At 47.1% G+C, this 19,106-nt stretch overlaps 1 protein-coding gene across 3 annotated transcripts in view; it reads right to left on the minus strand.

Moving 5' to 3' along the window:
- Positions 1 to 19,106, minus strand: part of LOC138497955 (serine/threonine-protein phosphatase 6 regulatory ankyrin repeat subunit B-like) — a 759,106-nt gene that overhangs the window by 338,021 nt on the left and 401,979 nt on the right. For all 3 annotated transcript variants that reach the window (XM_069621713.1, XM_069621714.1, XM_069621712.1), the window contains exon 11: positions 5,764 to 5,865. In XM_069621713.1, the coding sequence (XP_069477814.1) occupies positions 5,764 to 5,865 (102 nt within the window). The remainder of the gene's footprint in view (positions 1 to 5,763; positions 5,866 to 19,106) is intronic.

The following is a 19,106-nucleotide window of genomic DNA, read 5'->3' on the forward strand; positions in this document are numbered from 1 at the left end:
GGCAGATAAGGGTTTGGGTGGGTAGGCAATAGCCAAAAATAAGTGTGGGAGAGGAGCTTGGAGGGACCCCCCCAAAAAAAAAAAACAATGAGCATTTTCGATGGAATGTACACGTTAAAATGACAGGGGGATAAAATTACAGGCGATGAAATGACAGGCAGAGTCGACCACTGGAACGAAAGAAGCGAAGACGAGCTGGAAGAGGACGGCTGCTGCAACTACCGGACTGTTGGTTTGCCCGGTAGAGCCCTCCTGCAGGTCCAAATCACCAAAGTAATCTCAACAGAGAAGCCCTTCAAGGACGACTTCTTCCTTTGAGTTGGTAGGACCAATCAACTCGTAAGCCACCTGGATACCATTCTCTGAGCTGGTTGTATTTTCCTCAGAGTGCTGCAGGAAACCGAATAGCCAGAAGATCCAAGACTTCGATGTACACAGGTCAATCGCCACAGATCAGCCTCTTGTCAGCTCTTTTCATCCAGGAGACAAGCGTGGAGAAATATGCAGGACCGTGGACCAGGACCTTTTTGAGTGTAAGAAACTCCTAGTGCTCCAGAAATGGAAGTTTGGAAGATCACGTAAGTTTTAGAACTGCAATGAGGATTCCACACACGCCTCCCATAACAGAATAACTGTGAGACAGACCAGCTTTATTGTAGGTAATCTGGGGCACTGCAACCAGTTGTCTGCATACAATGATGTTTTTTGCAACTGTTGCTGAATGTTATTTATTCAATGATACTACTTAAATGTTACTTGTCTGTTCGATTTAACATTGACACTGATCAGGGGAGTGGTGTTTTGGGGGCCGCATGTTGATCTTCATTGATCTTTAGGTTGGGGTCTGCTATTTTGCATGTTTGTTTTCACTTTGATACTTACAATTTAAATGTTAAGTTTTTACATATTTTTGATTGCTCCCAAGTAGGAAAATAAACATTTTAGAAAGTAAAAAAATATATAATACCCAAAAATAACGTTTCTACTGAATAGAACAAAATAATGTCTTGGTCCGGTAGACAGACTTGACTGCCAGCAAGAGTGGTCTTGAAAACATATTCTCACTATCGGGAAATCATCTTCCTAACAACTTTGGCTTACTAAATATCTTACCACGTGGAAAGCACCAATGCATGCAATGTTCATGGACCTGCAAAAGGGATTTGAGATTGACGCTAGAGTGAAAATACCCTTAGTTTTAAGTGAGGAAGCAATGAATGGTGAGAGGGTCTCATTACTCACCCAGCTCCATGTTCACCCCAAGGCTGAATCTTTCAGGAGCTAAATCGATGGGCATTTGATTTTCTCAACACAGGAAAAGTAGGGTTTCATCTTGAACACACCCACGATTTTACAGCTCCATCAACACCTTCAGTAGGTTTCTAACAGCTTTATTTGTTGTTGTTGCTGGGGGAGGCGGGAGGGAGGATACCAAGAGCATCCATGTCTTGCTCATCACTGACGATGATGCTGTCTGATCAATACATCAAATGAATTATTAACTGTCCATTAATGGGTCCATCAAGATAACTCTCAACTAAAAGTGATTAGTAATAGCTTGAGGTGTAATCTTCTGGTGTTTGTAAATATAATCCATTAATTGAAAATGAAAGGCTTAGTCATGAAGCAATACCTGAGAGTGTTACACAAGGAGATTATTACGGGATCAGACGTGCATGAAATCTGAGCTTGGCCCAACTTGCTAGACTAAGTAGATTAATATTGTTAGATGTTACATTCAGCATTTATGATCATAAAGTAGGTCAGAAAATGTGCAAGCTTTAAACCCTTCCTGCAGCAACATAGGAGGAAGCACTGTGGGGAAATTTACAACCCCAGATTCAGGAGTGGCAAATGGGTAGGCATTGGTAAAATTACTCCCTTAAATCCGTTAAGAAACACATTTGCCAAAGGTGCTTTATGTTGTGCAATCTTTGCCTTTGAAATTTTCGAAAAAAGATGCTGGCTAGTATTGATCGAGTTTTTCAAAACTTTCTGTGGGGGGATAAGAAGAGACCAAAGATTCCAAAGTTTATTTTGATGCATAGTTCTAAATGCAGAGGTTTTGGGTATCCAGACTTGGAACATTACTATAAAGGATTTATTTTAAAAAAGGCAGCACACTATTTCACGTTAGGGAGTGGGCTAGAGCTCTTTTGGGTGCTAATTGAAAGGTGTAAAATGAACGGTTTTCAGTTGCATACTATTACTTCAATGGGAAAACTGCCTGGGAGAGATAGTAGACTGCCGACTATTACTGTAACTAGAGAAGTTTTCATTTGGTGGTTGAGTATTTTTCAGGGGAATATGTATCTTCATTATGGAGCCTCTATTTTTGCTTAATCCGAGCTTGCAAATTGCCAATAAATCCTTATACTGGAGAAGTTGGGTCTTGAAAGGGATTTTGTGTATCAGGGATGTGATACGGATGGTTATGTATTGTCATTCGAGGAGGTGCAAAGGATGTTTCATTTAACAGGTAGGGAACTGAATAGATTTGTGACGTTTAAAACACTATTGAATGAGAGATTGGCAATGTTGGCAAGGCCATTGGAGGAGGTATCAGCGGGTGGTGAGTATCTCATGTCGTCGCCACGGATGGAAAGCACTTATACTAACCTGATGCCGGTATGTTCTAAGACTATTGATGCTGGGAAGAAAGTATTGGAGAGGTGGAAACAGGAGTTGGGATGTGAAATTACGGAAAAGGAGTGGGAAGCTATGTTGGGTGTAGGGTATAGAAGTAGGTTATATCTCAGGTTGCGATTAATTCATTCGAAAGTGTTGGGACATCTGAATTGGACTCCACCACGTATGTATAAATTAGGGCTGGCTGGTGATGATTTGTGTTGGGGATGTGGGAAGGAGAAGGGATAATTGATTCATATGTTATGGTATTGTTCTCGGGTGTTAGACTTTTGGGTGGGAATATTGGATAGACTGGATGCGATCTTGTCCATAAGTTTTCCCAGGGTGCCTATGCAGGTGTTGCTTTTATCAGGTAAGGGGCGATGCGCGGTTGCTCGTAGATATGGACAGTGGGTTGATAAAGCACTTGTAGTTGCAGTGATGGTGTGGAAGACGAGGAAAAAACCTAGAGTAGAGAACTGGATTCATGATTTGTTAATGTTATCGCACTTTCAGCGGGTGATGTTTGTGAGACAGAGAAAAGAAGATAGATTTCTAGCTCTTTGGACGCCATTCGCTGATTTATACGATATGGTGACTGTGTGTCTGAGGATTAGTTACTCCGATTGGCTAATGTGCATGAGCATTGATTGAGGATTCCCCAGTCCTGTTGTTGTTCTGTCTTGTGCAGTCTGCGAGATGTCTTTGTGTTTTTGTATTGCTCTGTGTTGACATTTTCTGTATGGAAGATTCTGATTAGGTATTTATGCACAGTGAGAAGTAAAAATGAATTTAGTTGTCTGTGTTTTTTTAATATTCTTACATACTTTGGATTGATTTTTGTTTACTTACCTATGTAATGCAGAGTGATGCGTTTTATACTCTGTTAAACTTTTGGTAATGTATGGTTTGATTATTTGAAAATCTTGAAAATAAATATGGAAAAAAAAGAAAGACATTTGCTTTATTTCATATTAAAACGATTATACAATTGGATCACTGATATACCTGGTCTGAATTCAGCCACCTCAGTCTCTTGCCCTCTCCTGTCTTCTCTAAGTTACCGTTATAACAACAGGTCAATCGCTTCAGTTTTTGTTTGCATGGGGTGTGTTAAGAAACGCAGGAGGCTTAATTGGAATAATCGCTTATTACACCACATTTAAGCAAACTGTGTTTGAATATAACACAAGACAAGATATGAATGAAATAGTAGTATAGAACCAGGAAATAAAGAAGCCGTAATATGTGAATTTAAATGAAGAGGGGTTACTCATTATGGTCATCTTGTCAACAGGTGCTTGAGGCCCATAATTCAAATGAAAATGGAGGAAACGTCATCATGTGTTTTATTAAATAAATAAAGGTCAGTGGTGACACGTTTTTCCCTTGCAATGAAATTATAATGTAATAACTATTTGGTGAAATCCTGAATACTGTAATAATCTGATTCTTTTAGAACGAAGCCAGAAGCAATTAAATAGGAACTACTATATCAATAGAATACTTCTCCCCTGGGAACACAAAAAAGAGGTTGGTGATAGCTCTATGGACTAGAAAATATGGTAGATTGATAATACCGTTTAAAAGATCTCCAATTCCACAATATATCTATGGGCCTCATTACATGTCTGCCGGATTCGTAACACTGTTTCCGCTGCCTGAGATCCTGGTGCCACCAGGACATTAAAGTCCAGGCGACCCGGGATATCAGGCGACGGAAAGTGTAAGTTCCCATTCCCACGGAGTCCAATAGTCCAATAGGACTCCGTGGGAATGGGGACACAGAAGCACCGGCTCCATTGCTAACAGTGTCATTGCTTTCGTGACAACTCTGTGGGCGGGTGCCGTTACGCCCGGCAGGTCAGACCTGCCGGGCACAACGGCCCCCTGCCCAAAGAGTTGTAGTGTGGCGGTCCGGAAAGGGTGCCGGTACGGGTTGACCGGCATCCTTATTTATGGACCTCCACGCTTGTAATAAGGCCCATGCATGTCTTTTATTTTTAGAATGAACCCTACCTAATATTGTTAGCGTTGAGATTGGATTTCACACTTAAGCAGTATTCTTCGTCCAGATGAAGGCCTAGAAGAATTAACATGAGATCGTCATAGGATGGGCAGATCTCCAGAAAAAGGCCAAAACGTGGTGTATCGACATCTCATGAAAGAAACATACTTGTGTTCGAAATAAGCAGTGAGAGCATGATATTTAGAAATAGCAATCCTGGGGCAAAGGATCTATGTGATCACTGCGCCACCCGTAATGTCGACCATGAATATGGCGTGGTGCGGCGATTGCATAGATCACTCTTCGCCTGAAACCCCCTACCTGCTGCCCCCCACTTACGGTCCCAGCGGCGCAGAAGTGTGCTGCCGACTCGCCTCTAGCTCCTGCAGCATCAGTCGCCAACCACTTACGTGGGTAGGAGCTGGTGCCGCATGGTCCTTTTTTTCTCTCTTTTTCTTAAACTATGTTCCCCGCTCTCCGTGTCACGGCGGCGGGGGACACCCTTGCAACCCACGACCCCCGTTACACCGACTGAAGAGATCGGGGGACACCCCTGCGACCCCGACTCACCTTACTCTGTGTAATGGTGGTCAGAATTTTGGGACTGCGCAACAGCGCTTTTCGTACCAGGTGACATTTCTAAGTCACTGTAATGGTATGATCCCGGTGGAAATAGTGGTTATTACTTTTTTCTGTCTGTTTGTAAATCAATGCGAGCATGGAAATAAGAAAAATGTTTTCCTAGTAATTGAGTGACAAAACCTGTTTAGGGTCGTTCTTGCCTCATTTGAAATCTTGAAAAGTCTAACTGATTGTTGCGGGAAAACATGACCACTGTCCCAATATATATTTCTTTACTAGCGCAGTAATTAATCTGAACAAAATATATAGCAATAGCACATCTGCCATTTTCTAAACTAACCCTGCACTTTAATATGTGAGTTTCATATGTTCTCTATGCTGTCTTTGATTAAATGAATAAACTGTGCTTTTAATATTTCCATATATGCATTGGAGATCCATATGCAGTTTATTGAATTTTCTGGCTGCAAGTCGGACCTAAAATAAATATATAAAAAGCAGCAGGGGGTAGCTTGTTACCTTGCGCCGTTATATAATTCTGTTACCTCCTGTTCCACGTTGACATCTGCGCCGCACTTCAGCAGCATCTCCGCCACCTTCTCGCCATCCGGAATGCGAGCAGCAATGTGCAGAGGCGTCTCCTGTGCCTGCAACACGAGACATCAGACACTTAGAATTCAAATTATCCTGAGCTGCAGCTGAAATGACACGACATCACATTTCAATGATGTTAAAACAGACAATATGGGTTTATTTGTTAATTGTGCCTGCTGATGGTGCTAGCCAACTGTATGAAAATAACAACTTTTTTTAATAGAAGGTTTGTGGGGGCTTGGCACTTTTTTCTGGCATTTTTTGGATAGATACAAATACTTCAGTACCATGGTAAATCTCTGTTCTCTCAATTCTTGTTGCATTAAGGTGATCTAAAGCAAACCAGAAGGTGATAGCTGGAAGGTTTTGAATTAATCATAATCACTGGCACAGCTATGGCCAACCCTCCAGACCATCGTGGATTTAGCCTGCCAAGCCATTACAGAAGGAAAAAGAACATCTGCAAATCAGGCTTGGGTCCACCCCATAAGGGGCAGTCCAGCCTGAACTACTAGGTCACATCCCTTCTGCACAACACCATGGGGAACTGATTTACATTTAGTCGTTAACCTTTTGTAATGGCTTGACAGTCAAAGAACAATGGCCTGGAGGGTTGCCCAGAGCAGTGCCCATAGTCATGATTAATTCAAAACCTTGCAGCCATCACCTTCTTATTTTGCTAAAGTCACCCCGAGTGGGATTGGGATGCCACACGTGAGTCCCGATTCTGCGTGGCCTAGAGACCCAAGCTACTCCTCACTGATGATGCCCAACAAGGCTGAAACATGTCTGGGGATGCTTGTGGTCTCGTGCAGAAGGGATGTGACCAAGCAGTTCAAGCTGGACTGCCCCTGTTGGGGTGGGACCGAGCTTGATTTGCATATTGTCTTTGCCCTTTTGTAATGGCTTGGCAGGTGAAGAACGATGACCTGGAGGGTTGCCGAGAGCACTGCCAGAGGTTAAAATTAATGCTAAACCTTCCAGCCATCATCTCCTTTATTTTGCTCATTCTTTCTTGGCCCAACTTGGTCAAGGGTAATATTTTCTCTTCCCCTTATTTGCTCTTCCTGACACAGCCAACCTGGTTTGCTCTTCACCAAGGTACTGTGGCTTGGAAAAGGGCCAATGTATTACTTGGTTCTTTCTCCTCCCAAGTACTGGTCCGAGGAAGATGAAGACTATCACCATTTAAAGATTGAGCACCTCTTTTTGTCGTCAACACCTCCTTTCTGCCCCATGTATGTATAGGCCCTCCTCATGCGTATCACGGGGGCCTTCCTTGCTTCTATGACCTTATTCCATTCTCCGATCTTATGATTAATGTCCAATATCACAGATACTGTCTTTTTTTACCTTCCCATTTTTCTCTCCTGGGGCTTCTCTGTGTCTTCTATCTTGTGGGTGATTCTCAGTTGTGCTCAAAAAGACCCTTTCACCTTCTTGTTCAACCCTAGGGGTTTTCCGCTCACCCCTGTTCCGTGGGTTGTTTCTGCTCATGGCTTCCAGCCTGCACAGTCTCTCACGCCTCGAAGTCGTTCTCGGCTGTCCGGAATCACTCACAGCCCTAACGGCTTTGGTTCCCTCTACTCCGGTTCACCCCCAGAAGCCTGATTCTCCCGGTGTGGTCTTGGTTCCACTCCAGCAACCAGGTAGAGGCGCTCCTGCCACCCAGACAGCGCTGCGGTCCCTTCCGGTGGCTGGTCTTCATGCGAAAGCTTGCTCCAGCTCCCGGCTCCTCTAGGGAAGGTCTGAGCTTTCTTCTGCCAGTGAAGGATTTGGCAGTTTTTTCCATTTCCCTTTTCCTTGCAAACTGGCAAAGGTTCCCCCTCTGCCTAGTGGGTGGACCGGCCCACTGTCCCTTCTCAGCAGCTAACAACTTCCCTGCTATTGGCTCCTCGAGGGAGGGCTTGACAACACTTCCTGGTTTCCCTCCTCTATTCCTACTCTAGATGGACCAATCAGAAGCCAGTAACCACTAGACTGTTCCTTGTGGTTCTCAAAAGTGATCCTCATGCCTCTGTGCTTCTCCCTCATCACAGTGGTTGTCAATAGTATATCAACACCTCCCTATTCTTCCTCGTCTAAGTATTTCTACCCTTGGTCTCCCTTGGGTCGTTTATGCTCGTCATAGTCTCAATACTTTCTAGGGCAAAGGTAGGGAGGGGGTTGTTGTCAGGGTTTTAGGAAGGCAGTCTAGGATCAGGTGATTGGCAGGGATACCGCACTCTCCCAATATGGTCATCACAGGTCCGACAGGGGGTTTCCCTTCCCATAAAATCTACCCGCTGAGTACCACCCCCAGGGGGACTATCAGGTAGCGGCCTCACCACCCTGGCCTCATGGGAAGGGGCTCCCCCTATGGAGACAGAGATGATATCCTGGGATTTATCACAGTAAACTTGAGTGTCATTGGCGCATGAGTTGTGTTTGATAAAAATGTCTTAAAGGGTATTAACATACAGGTTAAAAAGTAGTGGAGAAAAAGGCAATCCCTGGGGTACACCACAGTTTACAGGTTGCACTGGGGACAGAAAGGCAGCTTCGCCTGTTGAGTCCTTTCCTCTAGAAAGGATTAGAACTATTTCAAGGTATTATTATTATTATTATGGTATTTATTGAAGATGGACCTAGCTTCGAGAAGCAACAGAGCGCTTTACAGAGGTATACACCAATACAGATACATAACGGAATGCTATACAGCAGTATACAACAGTACAGATGCATAACAGAACACTTTTCAGAAGTGACAACAGAACATATATACTGCAGGTGGGATACAGAGGGGCACAGCGGATGGGTCCAGCTGTACCAGGTGGCGTGGAGGAGAAGGGCGGGCAGCGTCATGCGAGTCAAGTTGCGCGAGGGACGTTGTGATGGCATAAGTGGTGAGGTGAAGAGATTCCTTGAAGAGGTGGGTCGGAAGTTCATTTCTGAATTGTAGGACAATGGCTACCATGATTGCTCGCGTTATCTACACAGGCCAGGGCTGATGAGAGTGGTAGCCTAAAAGATCTGCAGAGCCCAAAGTTTGCAGACTCTTGTTTTAGGAAGGGGAGACTGGAGTAAGACTATCAATAGTCATAGAGTTGGTTTCCAACTGCCCATTGGCATATACATTCTTTACCAGACATTTGAGCCTAGGGAAAATCTTGTTTAAAGTAGTGAACATCCTTTCCACTGTTTGAATCTTGGCAGTTCGCTTTAAGTGCCAGTTTGAAGTAAGTTACTTAAGCCATGCTCCTTTCTCTGCCTTTAACTGTGGAGCTGGAGTGACTAATGCCTCCTTTTCAACATATGCAACAGAGAGTATAGCAGATTCATGTAAATATGATATGAGTGTACATTGTTCTTATTAATTTATCAGTGAGTGGAGCATTTATGAATGACTTCCAGACAAGCACTCACATGTGTACTGAATTTAATGACACAATAGGACAGATATAAACTGGCTTTAGTTGCCTCTTAAACAGTAGTCAGTCAGTCAGCCAATTAGATTTATTTCGATAAAAAGATTTACCATAAAGTCACATACAAATACAAATAAAACAAAAAGCAAATAAAACATGGGTACAAGTAGTATGTAGAATATACATTGTTATTATTATTAATATTATTATTATTATTATTATTATTATTATTATTATTGTTGTATTTATTGAGCGCGGACCTAGCTTTGATAAGCAACAGAGCGCTTTACAGAGGTATCCAACAATACAGATAAACAATGGAGCACTTTTTAGAGCTAACAACAGAACAGAGAAACAGCTGGGGTAGGATAAAGAGAGGCACAGAGGAGGGGTACAGGGTGGCTGGGAGGAGAGGGGTGAACAGTGTCTAGTGAGTCAGGTGGCACTGGGGGTGACGTGATGGCCTCAGTGTTGGGGAGGAGAGACTCCTTGAAGAGGTGGGTCTTGAGTTATTTTCTGAATCGGAGCGTGGGGGAGAGTCTGATACTGATGGGGAGGAGGTTACATAGTCTTGGGGCGTAGGTAGAGAAGTCTTGTTTTCTAGTCATTTCCTTTTTGCAGTGGCAAATTTTATGTCTGCATGTGTCATGTCTTCTGGTGGTGCGCTGCCCGCCAGAGATGCTGAGTTTCTCTATGAGATATATGGGTGACTTGAGGGTGACTGTATTATAGATGATGCAGCAAGACTTAATAGTGATTAATGCGTGCAGTGGGAGCCAGTGCAGGTCGATGAGGGCCAGGGTGGTGTGGTCATATGTGCGCAGACCCTTGATGAGGCGTGAAGCTACGTGTAGGACACTTCTCAGGGGTATAAGGGAGAGCAGTGGGAGGTTTTCGAGTGCTTGAACGGTGGATCTAAAGCTATTTGGAGGGAGGAAGGGCTTGACTTTCCACAGGAGGGAGAGATGATACTGAGCTGTCTGAGGTTTCTTAGCTATGTGTGTCTTGAAGGAGAGATGTTTGTCGATGTGGAACCATAGGGTATGAAGTCCTCAGTGAAAAAAGTGGAGGGGCTCATTAACTTACCAATTGATTGTAGTGTCACCAGAAATTAGCAAATCAAGGTGCCCTCTGAAAAAGTGGGGGGACTCTGTCCACCCGCATGCACTCTCGACTTGAGCCCTGCCTCACGGTTCATGGTTGATAGCCAGGTCTGTATGTCTGAGTATCCTGTGTTATTGGTGAGGAGTTGGAATTTGGTCTTGGAGGGGTTGAGATTTAAGTATTCACTGGACATCCAAGGCTGGATCAGTGAGAGGAAGGTTTTGAGCCTGTGGATATCCTTAAGGGAGTTGATCTTGCGGAACAGCTGTGTGTCATCAGCGTATTGGTGGATGTTGATGTTCTGTGTGGATAGGAAGGGTCCCAGGGGCTCCATGTATAGATTGAAGATCACTGGGGAGAGGATTTAACCCTACAGGACTTCACAGGTGACAGGTAGCATTGTCAATCTAGAGGAGTCCATTTGAACAAACTCCTGGTGGTTGGCAAGGTAGGACTTGGACCAGCATAGGACAAGGTTGCTGATCCCCATGTGCCAATGTAGGGTGTCCGTGAGCACCTGGTGGGCTACTGTGTCGAAAGCGTCCGAGAGGCCGAGTAGAACTAGGAGGCAAGGATGGCCGTCATCAAGGATGTTGAGCACGTTGTTTGAAAATTATGTACTAACGTTAAAACGCATTCTTCTCCAGCATGGAGTCTGGCATGGATGCACATGGTCATGAATATTCCCTGTCATCAGACCGAGAATCCTCAGTAAAATAAAAAACTGTTTCACTTTCACTTACAAACTGTCTTTCTCCTCTAAACCAATCACTGTACTCTGGGTTATACTGCCCCAGCCAATGACTGCCCTCTCCCTAAACCCCTCCTTTTGCAGCCATCTTCAAATTTTTACTGCACGTTCAAGTGCTGGGAGTCCTCGAGTTTTGCTCCGTGAGCTATTCTACTTTTTTCAAGAAAAAGTCCTATTTTTGTCAAACAGAGCTTGTGTGCTCTTTCTCTCCATCGACAGACAAGCCGGGATCCATTTGTCAGTACATTTTGACACCCCTCAAGGGCAAGGATAATCAAGGTTTGGGCCATCGGGCCTACTCTGCACTCCCGGCCATGTCCAAAGAGAAGAAAGAGGGAATCTCCCCTTTCAAGCTCTGCTCCAGCTGCGGACTGCAGAACGTGTTTGTGGAGGACAAACACCTTCAGTGTCTCTCCTGTCTTCATCCGGACCACAAAGAAGGAGATTGAGAAATCTGCCTCAGGTTCACCAAGGACCCCATGAAGGATCATCACAATAGACTGGCAGTATGGCTCAGCGCCAAGGCCTCTGCCCCATGCCCCAAGCAGGGGCATGCCTCACCCAGGACCGGCCGTTCCAAGGAGTGGGCTTCTAAGTCCTTTGAGGGCGCACAAGACAAGGCCAAGCACCATGTGTCAGTTTCCATCGGGTCGCTGCATAAGCAGGTCCTGCGATGTGCAGGGCGCGACCCACCGTATCATCTGCCTTCATCTCCAGCCATCGATCCAGCTCCTCCTCAAAGAGGAAATCGGCCAACCCGGCTTAGGGTGCAAGGACTTGCCCAGGAAGGCCCAGACGGCACAATAAAAATAGTCATCAACAATCGAGACGGTGACGGCCGCTCTCATGAATACCAAAGGGGCTGACCCGGTGATGGTAGCCCCGACTGCACCCAGAGTATCCCTACCCCGATATGAAGCATAGGCCAGGGCGGTGGAGAAGACAGCGGAAAAGGTGATGCTTTCGCTAAGCCCGAATACAACCACTCAGGATGCAAAAAAAGGGGGCAGCGAGGAGACCTCAGGGCAGGCCATACTCCAAGGCACGGATGTTTCTTCGTCGGATGAGGAGGACCAGGAGTCCATAAACACGATCCACGAGGACGTGGAGGACAACGTGGCCAGAAACGCTGATGGCGACTAATGCGTGGGGCCTAATAGACCTACCGCTCCAACTCTGCCAAGTGATGTATCGCTGGACATCCTTTTCAACCCTGCACACGTTGATGACGGAAACCCAGAAAAGGATGGCTTCGGACCCGGTGGACCTGGATCAATCTCTGGCAAAAAAGCAGAAGTGCCATCCAACACCACTGCATCAACCTCCACATGCGCACCATGTTCCTTCTCCCGAGGGACCCAGACATGGGGATGGCCACGGCGATGATGGACGATGACAACAACATCGTCACCGCAGGTGGATCGCCACAGCTGAGGGCATCCCCAAAGGATGAGGAGGGGTTGTTTCATGCCATGGTCACCAGAACATCCGAGCTCTTCCAGCTGACGCTCGAGGAGACCAAAAAGGAAGGTTTCCTCTACCAGAGGCGCAAGGCCAAAAGGAACACCATCATGGCGGTGCCCCTCCTAGATGACGTTTGGGCGGAGGACCTGGCTCTATTGAAGAATCAGGCCACGGCCCCAGCCAAGCGGGATAGGTTGGAGAAAGAGTACTGGGTGCCAGAGTCTGCACCTAAGTGCCTACTGTCACAACCATTGCGGGGCTCGGTGGTATCGGTGGCTGTGAGGACGAGATCATCTAACACCTCATCTTCGTCCTCCGTCTTTCCGGACAGCGAGGGGAAGAAGTTGGATGCCATGGGGAGAAGGGTCATCTACTCAGTCACATCAACCGTCAAGGCGGCCAACACACTGGCGATCCTGGTCATGTACGACATAGAACTGTGGTACAAACTGGCCCCCATTCTGAAGTTCCTACCCAACGACAAGTGGGTGGAGTGGAGGCTGGCTGAAAGCCACCAGTTTCTGTCAGGAGGTCCAAACAAGGGTACTGGGCATGCCCTTTGATGGGGATAACCTCTTCGGGAAGACCGTCAATGAGTCTTTACAGGCAATCAAGACTGATACAGAAACAGCTCGTGCCCTGGGCACTCTTCAACAGCACTGCTCTTCCTTTCACACTTCCGGTGGAAAGTCTGGCAGATTGACAAAGGGTTTTGGTGGAGGTTCCTTGTCGTGCCATCAGCCCTCCCGGTCCACCACCCCGGAGGCCTACAGAGGCCATTCCAAGGCTTTGGCAGAGGTGGCCAGTGGCGTTGTCGCCCCAAGGCGGAACGCAGGCACTGAAGCAGGACCGATTTTGCTTGGATGACAGCCCCCACCCATGCACCCTGGTGGGAGGCCGGCTGGTGGGATTCGTCAGCGATTGGAAGAAGATCTCTACCGACAGATGGGTGCTGGATGCTCTCACCCACATACATACCCTGGAGTTTCAGCAAAAAGTGTCAGCGGATCCCTCCAGTGACCTGGCAGGAGCAGCACATTCCTCAGCTCCTGCAGGAGGTAAGGGCCATGCTGAGGAAGGGGGCAATAGGGCTAGTTTCAAGATGACTCCGGGGCTCCGGGGCCCACTCCAGATACTTCTTAGTCAAAAAAAAGGCCGGGGCTGGAGGCCCATTCTAGACCTGCAGTACCTCAACAAGTACTTCAAGTCCCAAAAATGTAGGATGGTCACGTTGCAGCACATGCTCGGCCAACTGGAGGAAGGAGAGTTCTTGACATCGCTGGATCTGGAGGACGCATACTTCCACGTCCCCATTAACAGGAAGCATCGGAAGTTCTTGCGCTTCATAATACAGGGAAGACACTACCATTTCAAGGCCCTCCCTTTCGGCCTAAAGTCAGCGACATGGGTGTTTACAAAGTGCCTAGCACCAGTGGCAGCCCATCTATTTCTACAGGGGATACACGTGTACCCCTACAGGGGATAGTAGATGACTGGCTCATCTGGGCCAAGTCAAGGGAAGTGGCCGTCGAACACACAGAGAGGACCGTCCAGCTGCTGACAGACCTGGGGTTCTCCATCAATTATCCAAAGTCCTGCTTGACACCATCTCAGAATGCACTGTTCCTGGGAGCCAGGCTGAACATGGTCTCCTGCCTGGTGTCACCCTTGGGGGAGAGTGTAGCGGCCATACTGGAGAAGGTGCAACGGCTTTTGTTACTAAAGTCTTACACAGTGCGGACCATCAAGTCACTGCTCGGCATGATGTTGTTGTGCATCTACCTTATCTGGCTCTGCAGGTTACGGGTGTGATCTCTTCAGGAGTTCCTGGACGCTTGCTGGTTACAACTGTCCAGAAGCTTCGCAAACAAGAATCCTTTTGACGAGGAGTTCCGTCGGGCAATAAGGTGGTGGGGTTCCCTGGAGGGCTGGGGAGCCCACAGATGGGGTCTGCATGCCAGAGGCCTGTGGCTGCCAGAGGAGAAGGATCTCGACATCAATATCCTGGAGCTGCGGGCAGTGTTCTGGGCCCTCAAGGGATTCCCTCCATCCCTGAAGGGCAACTTCATGGATAACACCACCGCAATGTTCTACATCAAGCAGCAGGGAGGCACCCAATCCCCAGTGCTCTCCAGAGAGGCACAGGACTTGTGCCACTGGGCTGTCAACCAGAAAATGTAGCTCATCTCCTGTCACCTGGTGGGAGTTAAGAACACCATCGCCAATTCCCTCAGCAGGGAGTTGCGCTCCTGCCACAAGTGGGAACTTCAGCAGGATCAGGTGGACCGCATCTTCCTCAAGTGGGGCAGACCCCAGATCTTAGCTTTACCATGGTTCAAAGATTTCATAGTGCCACAATTCACACTTGGGGGGATGTTTTCCCTTTTCTCAAGTTCAACAATCGTGATTGGGTGTGGGTCCCTGACTCGCTGTACGCCTAGTTTACTCTCCTTGCAGGACTTTCTTTTTTTGCTATTTCGTTGTGGGTCCCAGACTTGCTGTATGCCTGGTTTACTTTCTTGCCAGGACTTTCTTATTTAGATCAGTAATTGGGTGCGGGTTTCGGTCTCACACTTCTCATCAGTAATCACTGTCTCTTGTATACAGTTCCAAGATTCTTTAATTATACTTTTTACATATTGGTTCAGCAACCTCTTTTCAGTAGTCTTAGTCTCTTTGCTCAATCGCCCGGTATCCCAGCTGCCTTGTTTGGGCATACCAGGTTCATCAACGGTACACAGCCTCTACCATGAAGTGCCCCGGTGTCCCAACCTCTCTCTGGGCCTACAGCTCTCCATCGGCAGCTTCGGTATCCCTTGCATCACACCCTTCTTGCTACTGCTTGCTTGCCAGCTGGGAGAGCGTCCTGTTGGCTCTCTGGTTCCCGGTTTGCCCTCTTCTTCACTTGAAAGCTCCTGCTGTCCGTGGCACAAGCACAGCTAACCTTCCGCTGCCAGATTTCACTGGATAGAACAGCCTGCTCTACCTTGGTATCCCGACCAACATCAGGAGAAGTTATGTTATAATGTTATATTATAAGTATTTATAGCATACACAAGTTAGGGCATGAAGGCGCTGAGGCAAAAAACATGAGAATAGGAGACAGCAGAAAAAGGAGATCTCACACAGGCAGTTCTGAAAAAAACAAAAAAGTCTTCAGCATCTGCTTAGTGCAGCAGTATTCAAACTGTGGGGCGCGACCCCCCAGGGGTCTGCGGGTGCATCCCTGGGGGGCCCTGAGAGCTCATCATGAAATATAAAAAAATATATAAATATATATTTTTTTAGATTGGAAGAAATGAGCAGGGGTGGATTACATGGTCGGGCTGAAGCATGAAACTGTCTCAGGCAACAAGGAAAAAGTGGCCCGCAGTTGTAAGTGGATATTCATTCCTTTAGTCACAGACTGGCCTCATTACAACTATGGCGGTACGGTAACAACGGTGCCGGTAAGCTACCGGCACCGTGCTACCGTACCGCCATAGTACGAGTTGTGCTCACGGGTGCCTCACAGCCCGCCAGGTCTGACCTGGCAGGCCGTGCGGCACCTGCGAGCACAGCTCGTCGGATGCACCGGCACCATTATTAACGGTGCCAGAGCATCCAGCTCTCCATTCCCATTGAGCCCTATGGGGCTCAAATGGGAATGGGGATCTACTGGTACCGGCATCCGCGAAAGGGCAATCATCAGCTTCACGTACTCGGCATGACCTGGTAATTGCCCATTCGCAGGTGCCGGACCAGGATGCAACTCTGGCGGCAGCCGTGCCAGTTTTACCGGCACAGCTACCGCCAGGGTTGTAATGAGGCCCACTGTTTCAATAGTACCCACGGGGGTGCTTTGTGTTAAAATGTAAGTAAATTGTGATATATTCAGCAACAATGGTTAAAATTACTAACTACATAGTTAAGTAACTCATCAAACGGGTCCACATTGGCCAAAATGGTGGCCCATTTTGACTGGCCTACACTAGCATTTAACATTTTTGGTACAGGCATTGCCCTATAGGCCAGTCTGAGCCTGGCGGCTCATCCATAATGGCGAGGGGGAGCCCACCCAGTGGCCCCTCACCCATTATGGAGGAGCTAAGGAGCAGCCCAGTGAAACAGTGAGCACTCCCTCAGCTGCTTTTTCCAGCTGATGGAGTGCTCCTAGGCTGGCTGAACACTGTTTCCCTTTGACAGTTCAGTTTAGTTCCCCAGCCGCACATGCTCACTGAGCCATGCAAGTGCTGGGGTGTTTTGCTTCACCAGCATTGCATAGCTCATTGGAAATGCTGGCTGGGGCACTGCATGTCTGTATGTCCGAGTGGGAGCTCCTGTGCCTCCTCACACATACGGACAGAGCAGCCTGGAGCAGGGTGTTTCAGCACCCACACGCAGGCCAATGCAGAAGGTATGTTTATGTTCATTGTTTTTATTTAAACATGTGTATGGATGTGTGTATGCTTATGTTATGAGTGAGTGTATGGTGATGGATGCTCGTGTGAATGATAGAGTGATTGCTGTATGAATGTGCAGCGCCTTGCATACACACATAATCATGTTGATTGTGTTTGTCCCAGTGGGGCCCAGGGGACAGAGATGGTATCTTTTTACTGGACATCTATCATAGATGTCCAGTAAAAAATGTCATGCCTGCCCCCTGGGCCCCCCAGCACCAATTGCAAACTGTTAGGCTATTTACCCATTTTTTTGTTAAAAGTATGCTCTACAATGCAACATTTTAACCCATTATTTAAAAATAATTCACAAAAGGAAACCCCCCCGAACCCTCTTTTATTGGTTTGGGCTCCCTCACTATGCTCGGTCGCTATGGCATTTTTGGGGGAAATAGTTATGCCCCTCCACTTAAAAAAATCACCAGCTGCCACTGGCCCTCAGACTGTGTTGAGAACGGGATGGGGGGAACCCAGGGACTATGGTGGGAGCTGGATGTGCAGGAACCATGGGATAGTGGTGGGAGCAGGGTGGGGAGAGCCCTGGGTGTGTGGTGGGGTGGGGAGAGACCAGGGACTGGGTAGGAGTGGGATGAGGGAGCCCAGCGACTGTGATGGGAGCAGGTGATGGCGCGCAATACAGACTGTTCATTTGGCATTTCTGGGGGGTCCCGACCTGCCCAAATTTTGCTCAGGGGGGCCCCGGCCAAAAAAGTTTGAAGACCACTGGTTTAGAGGGAGCACATTCCACAAGTAAGCTGCGCAGACCAAGAAGGAGCAGCCCCCCACTCGGGAACGTCTGTCCTGGAGGACAAAAATGCACAGCCTAGTAGCAGAACGGATTGAGCATGAAAGGACATTGCAAAATAACCTTTGCTGCAGATATTCCAGGCCAGTCTTATAAAAAGCCTGATGCACAATGCAAAGGGCCATGAAGTTTACCCTGCTGACAACTGACAGCCAGTGTAAAGAAACAGGCTGCGTAGTTCTGAAGAACTTGCAGACAATGAACAAGGTAGTCCAGTTGGGCCAGATAGAGAGAATTGCAATAGTCAAACGACACTGAGATCAGGGAGGAGACAACAACCGGGCAGAGAAAGGAAGTAAGGAAAGCCTATACTTTCCAAAGAACCTGCAACTTGAAGTGGGTGCACTGGCAGACCACACTCACTTGGGGCAGCAGAGAAAGGGAAGCAGCCAACTTTATGCTCAAGTTTTTAAGAACCGAGGCAGGAGAAGGCCAAGCTCCATAGTCCACAAATCATCTAACCATGGCAAAGAGTCAGACGGGCCCCCACTAGGAGCACCTCCATCTTATCGCCATTAAGCCGAAGCCAACCTGTGCCCATCAAAGTATAAATGGTGGAAAAGCACGAGCAGCAGCGATCAGCTGTATCAGGGAAGGCAAGGTCCAGCCACATCAGGATCTCGGTGTCGTCCACGTAAGAGTAACGCCGAAACCCAAATGAGTGAATAAGAGTGATAAGATGGTGAATATAGGCATTAAAAAGAAAAGGCGAAAAAGCCAAGCCCTAAGGCACCCCACAGGTAGGAGGAAGACATGGTGAGATGAAAGGGGATAGAAAGAGAGATTGCGAGCGGCCAGGAATAAAGTAAATAAAACAGTCCAGGACCCGACCGGAGAAACCCAACTGCGGGAGTCTCTGAATCAAGATGGTATGGTCAATGGTGTCGGAAGCAGCAGCGAGATCAAGTATGATACTCCCCTGATCTTTAATCTGTGCAAGATCATTGAACACTAGCACAGATTCTGTCACCCATCTGGGCCTAAAACCAGATTGGAAAGGATCCAAACAACCAGAACCCTTGAGAAATGAGCAAAGACGAGGGGTGACAAGAGTCTCCAGAAGTTTCATAGAAAAGAAGAGAAGTGAAATAGGATGGAAATTAGAAGAAAGGGATGGATCCAAACTAGGTTATTTTAGAAGGGGGATAACCGGTGCGTGTTTATGGGAAGAAGGAATAAAGCTGTTGGAAAAAGGAAGATTTACAGCAGACGGCACCACAGAGGCAATGTGTGGGATGATTTCTTTCAATATGCCAGGCGGGATCGGATCCGCGGGAGAGAAAGACTTAAGGCCCATAGTGGCCAAAACAATATTGGCCTC

The sequence above is a fragment of the Ambystoma mexicanum genome, chromosome 5q, assembly GCF_040938575.1.
Source record: "Ambystoma mexicanum isolate Mex_15411 chromosome 5q, UKY_AmexF1_1, whole genome shotgun sequence".
Lineage (NCBI taxonomy): Eukaryota > Metazoa > Chordata > Amphibia > Caudata > Ambystomatidae > Ambystoma > Ambystoma mexicanum.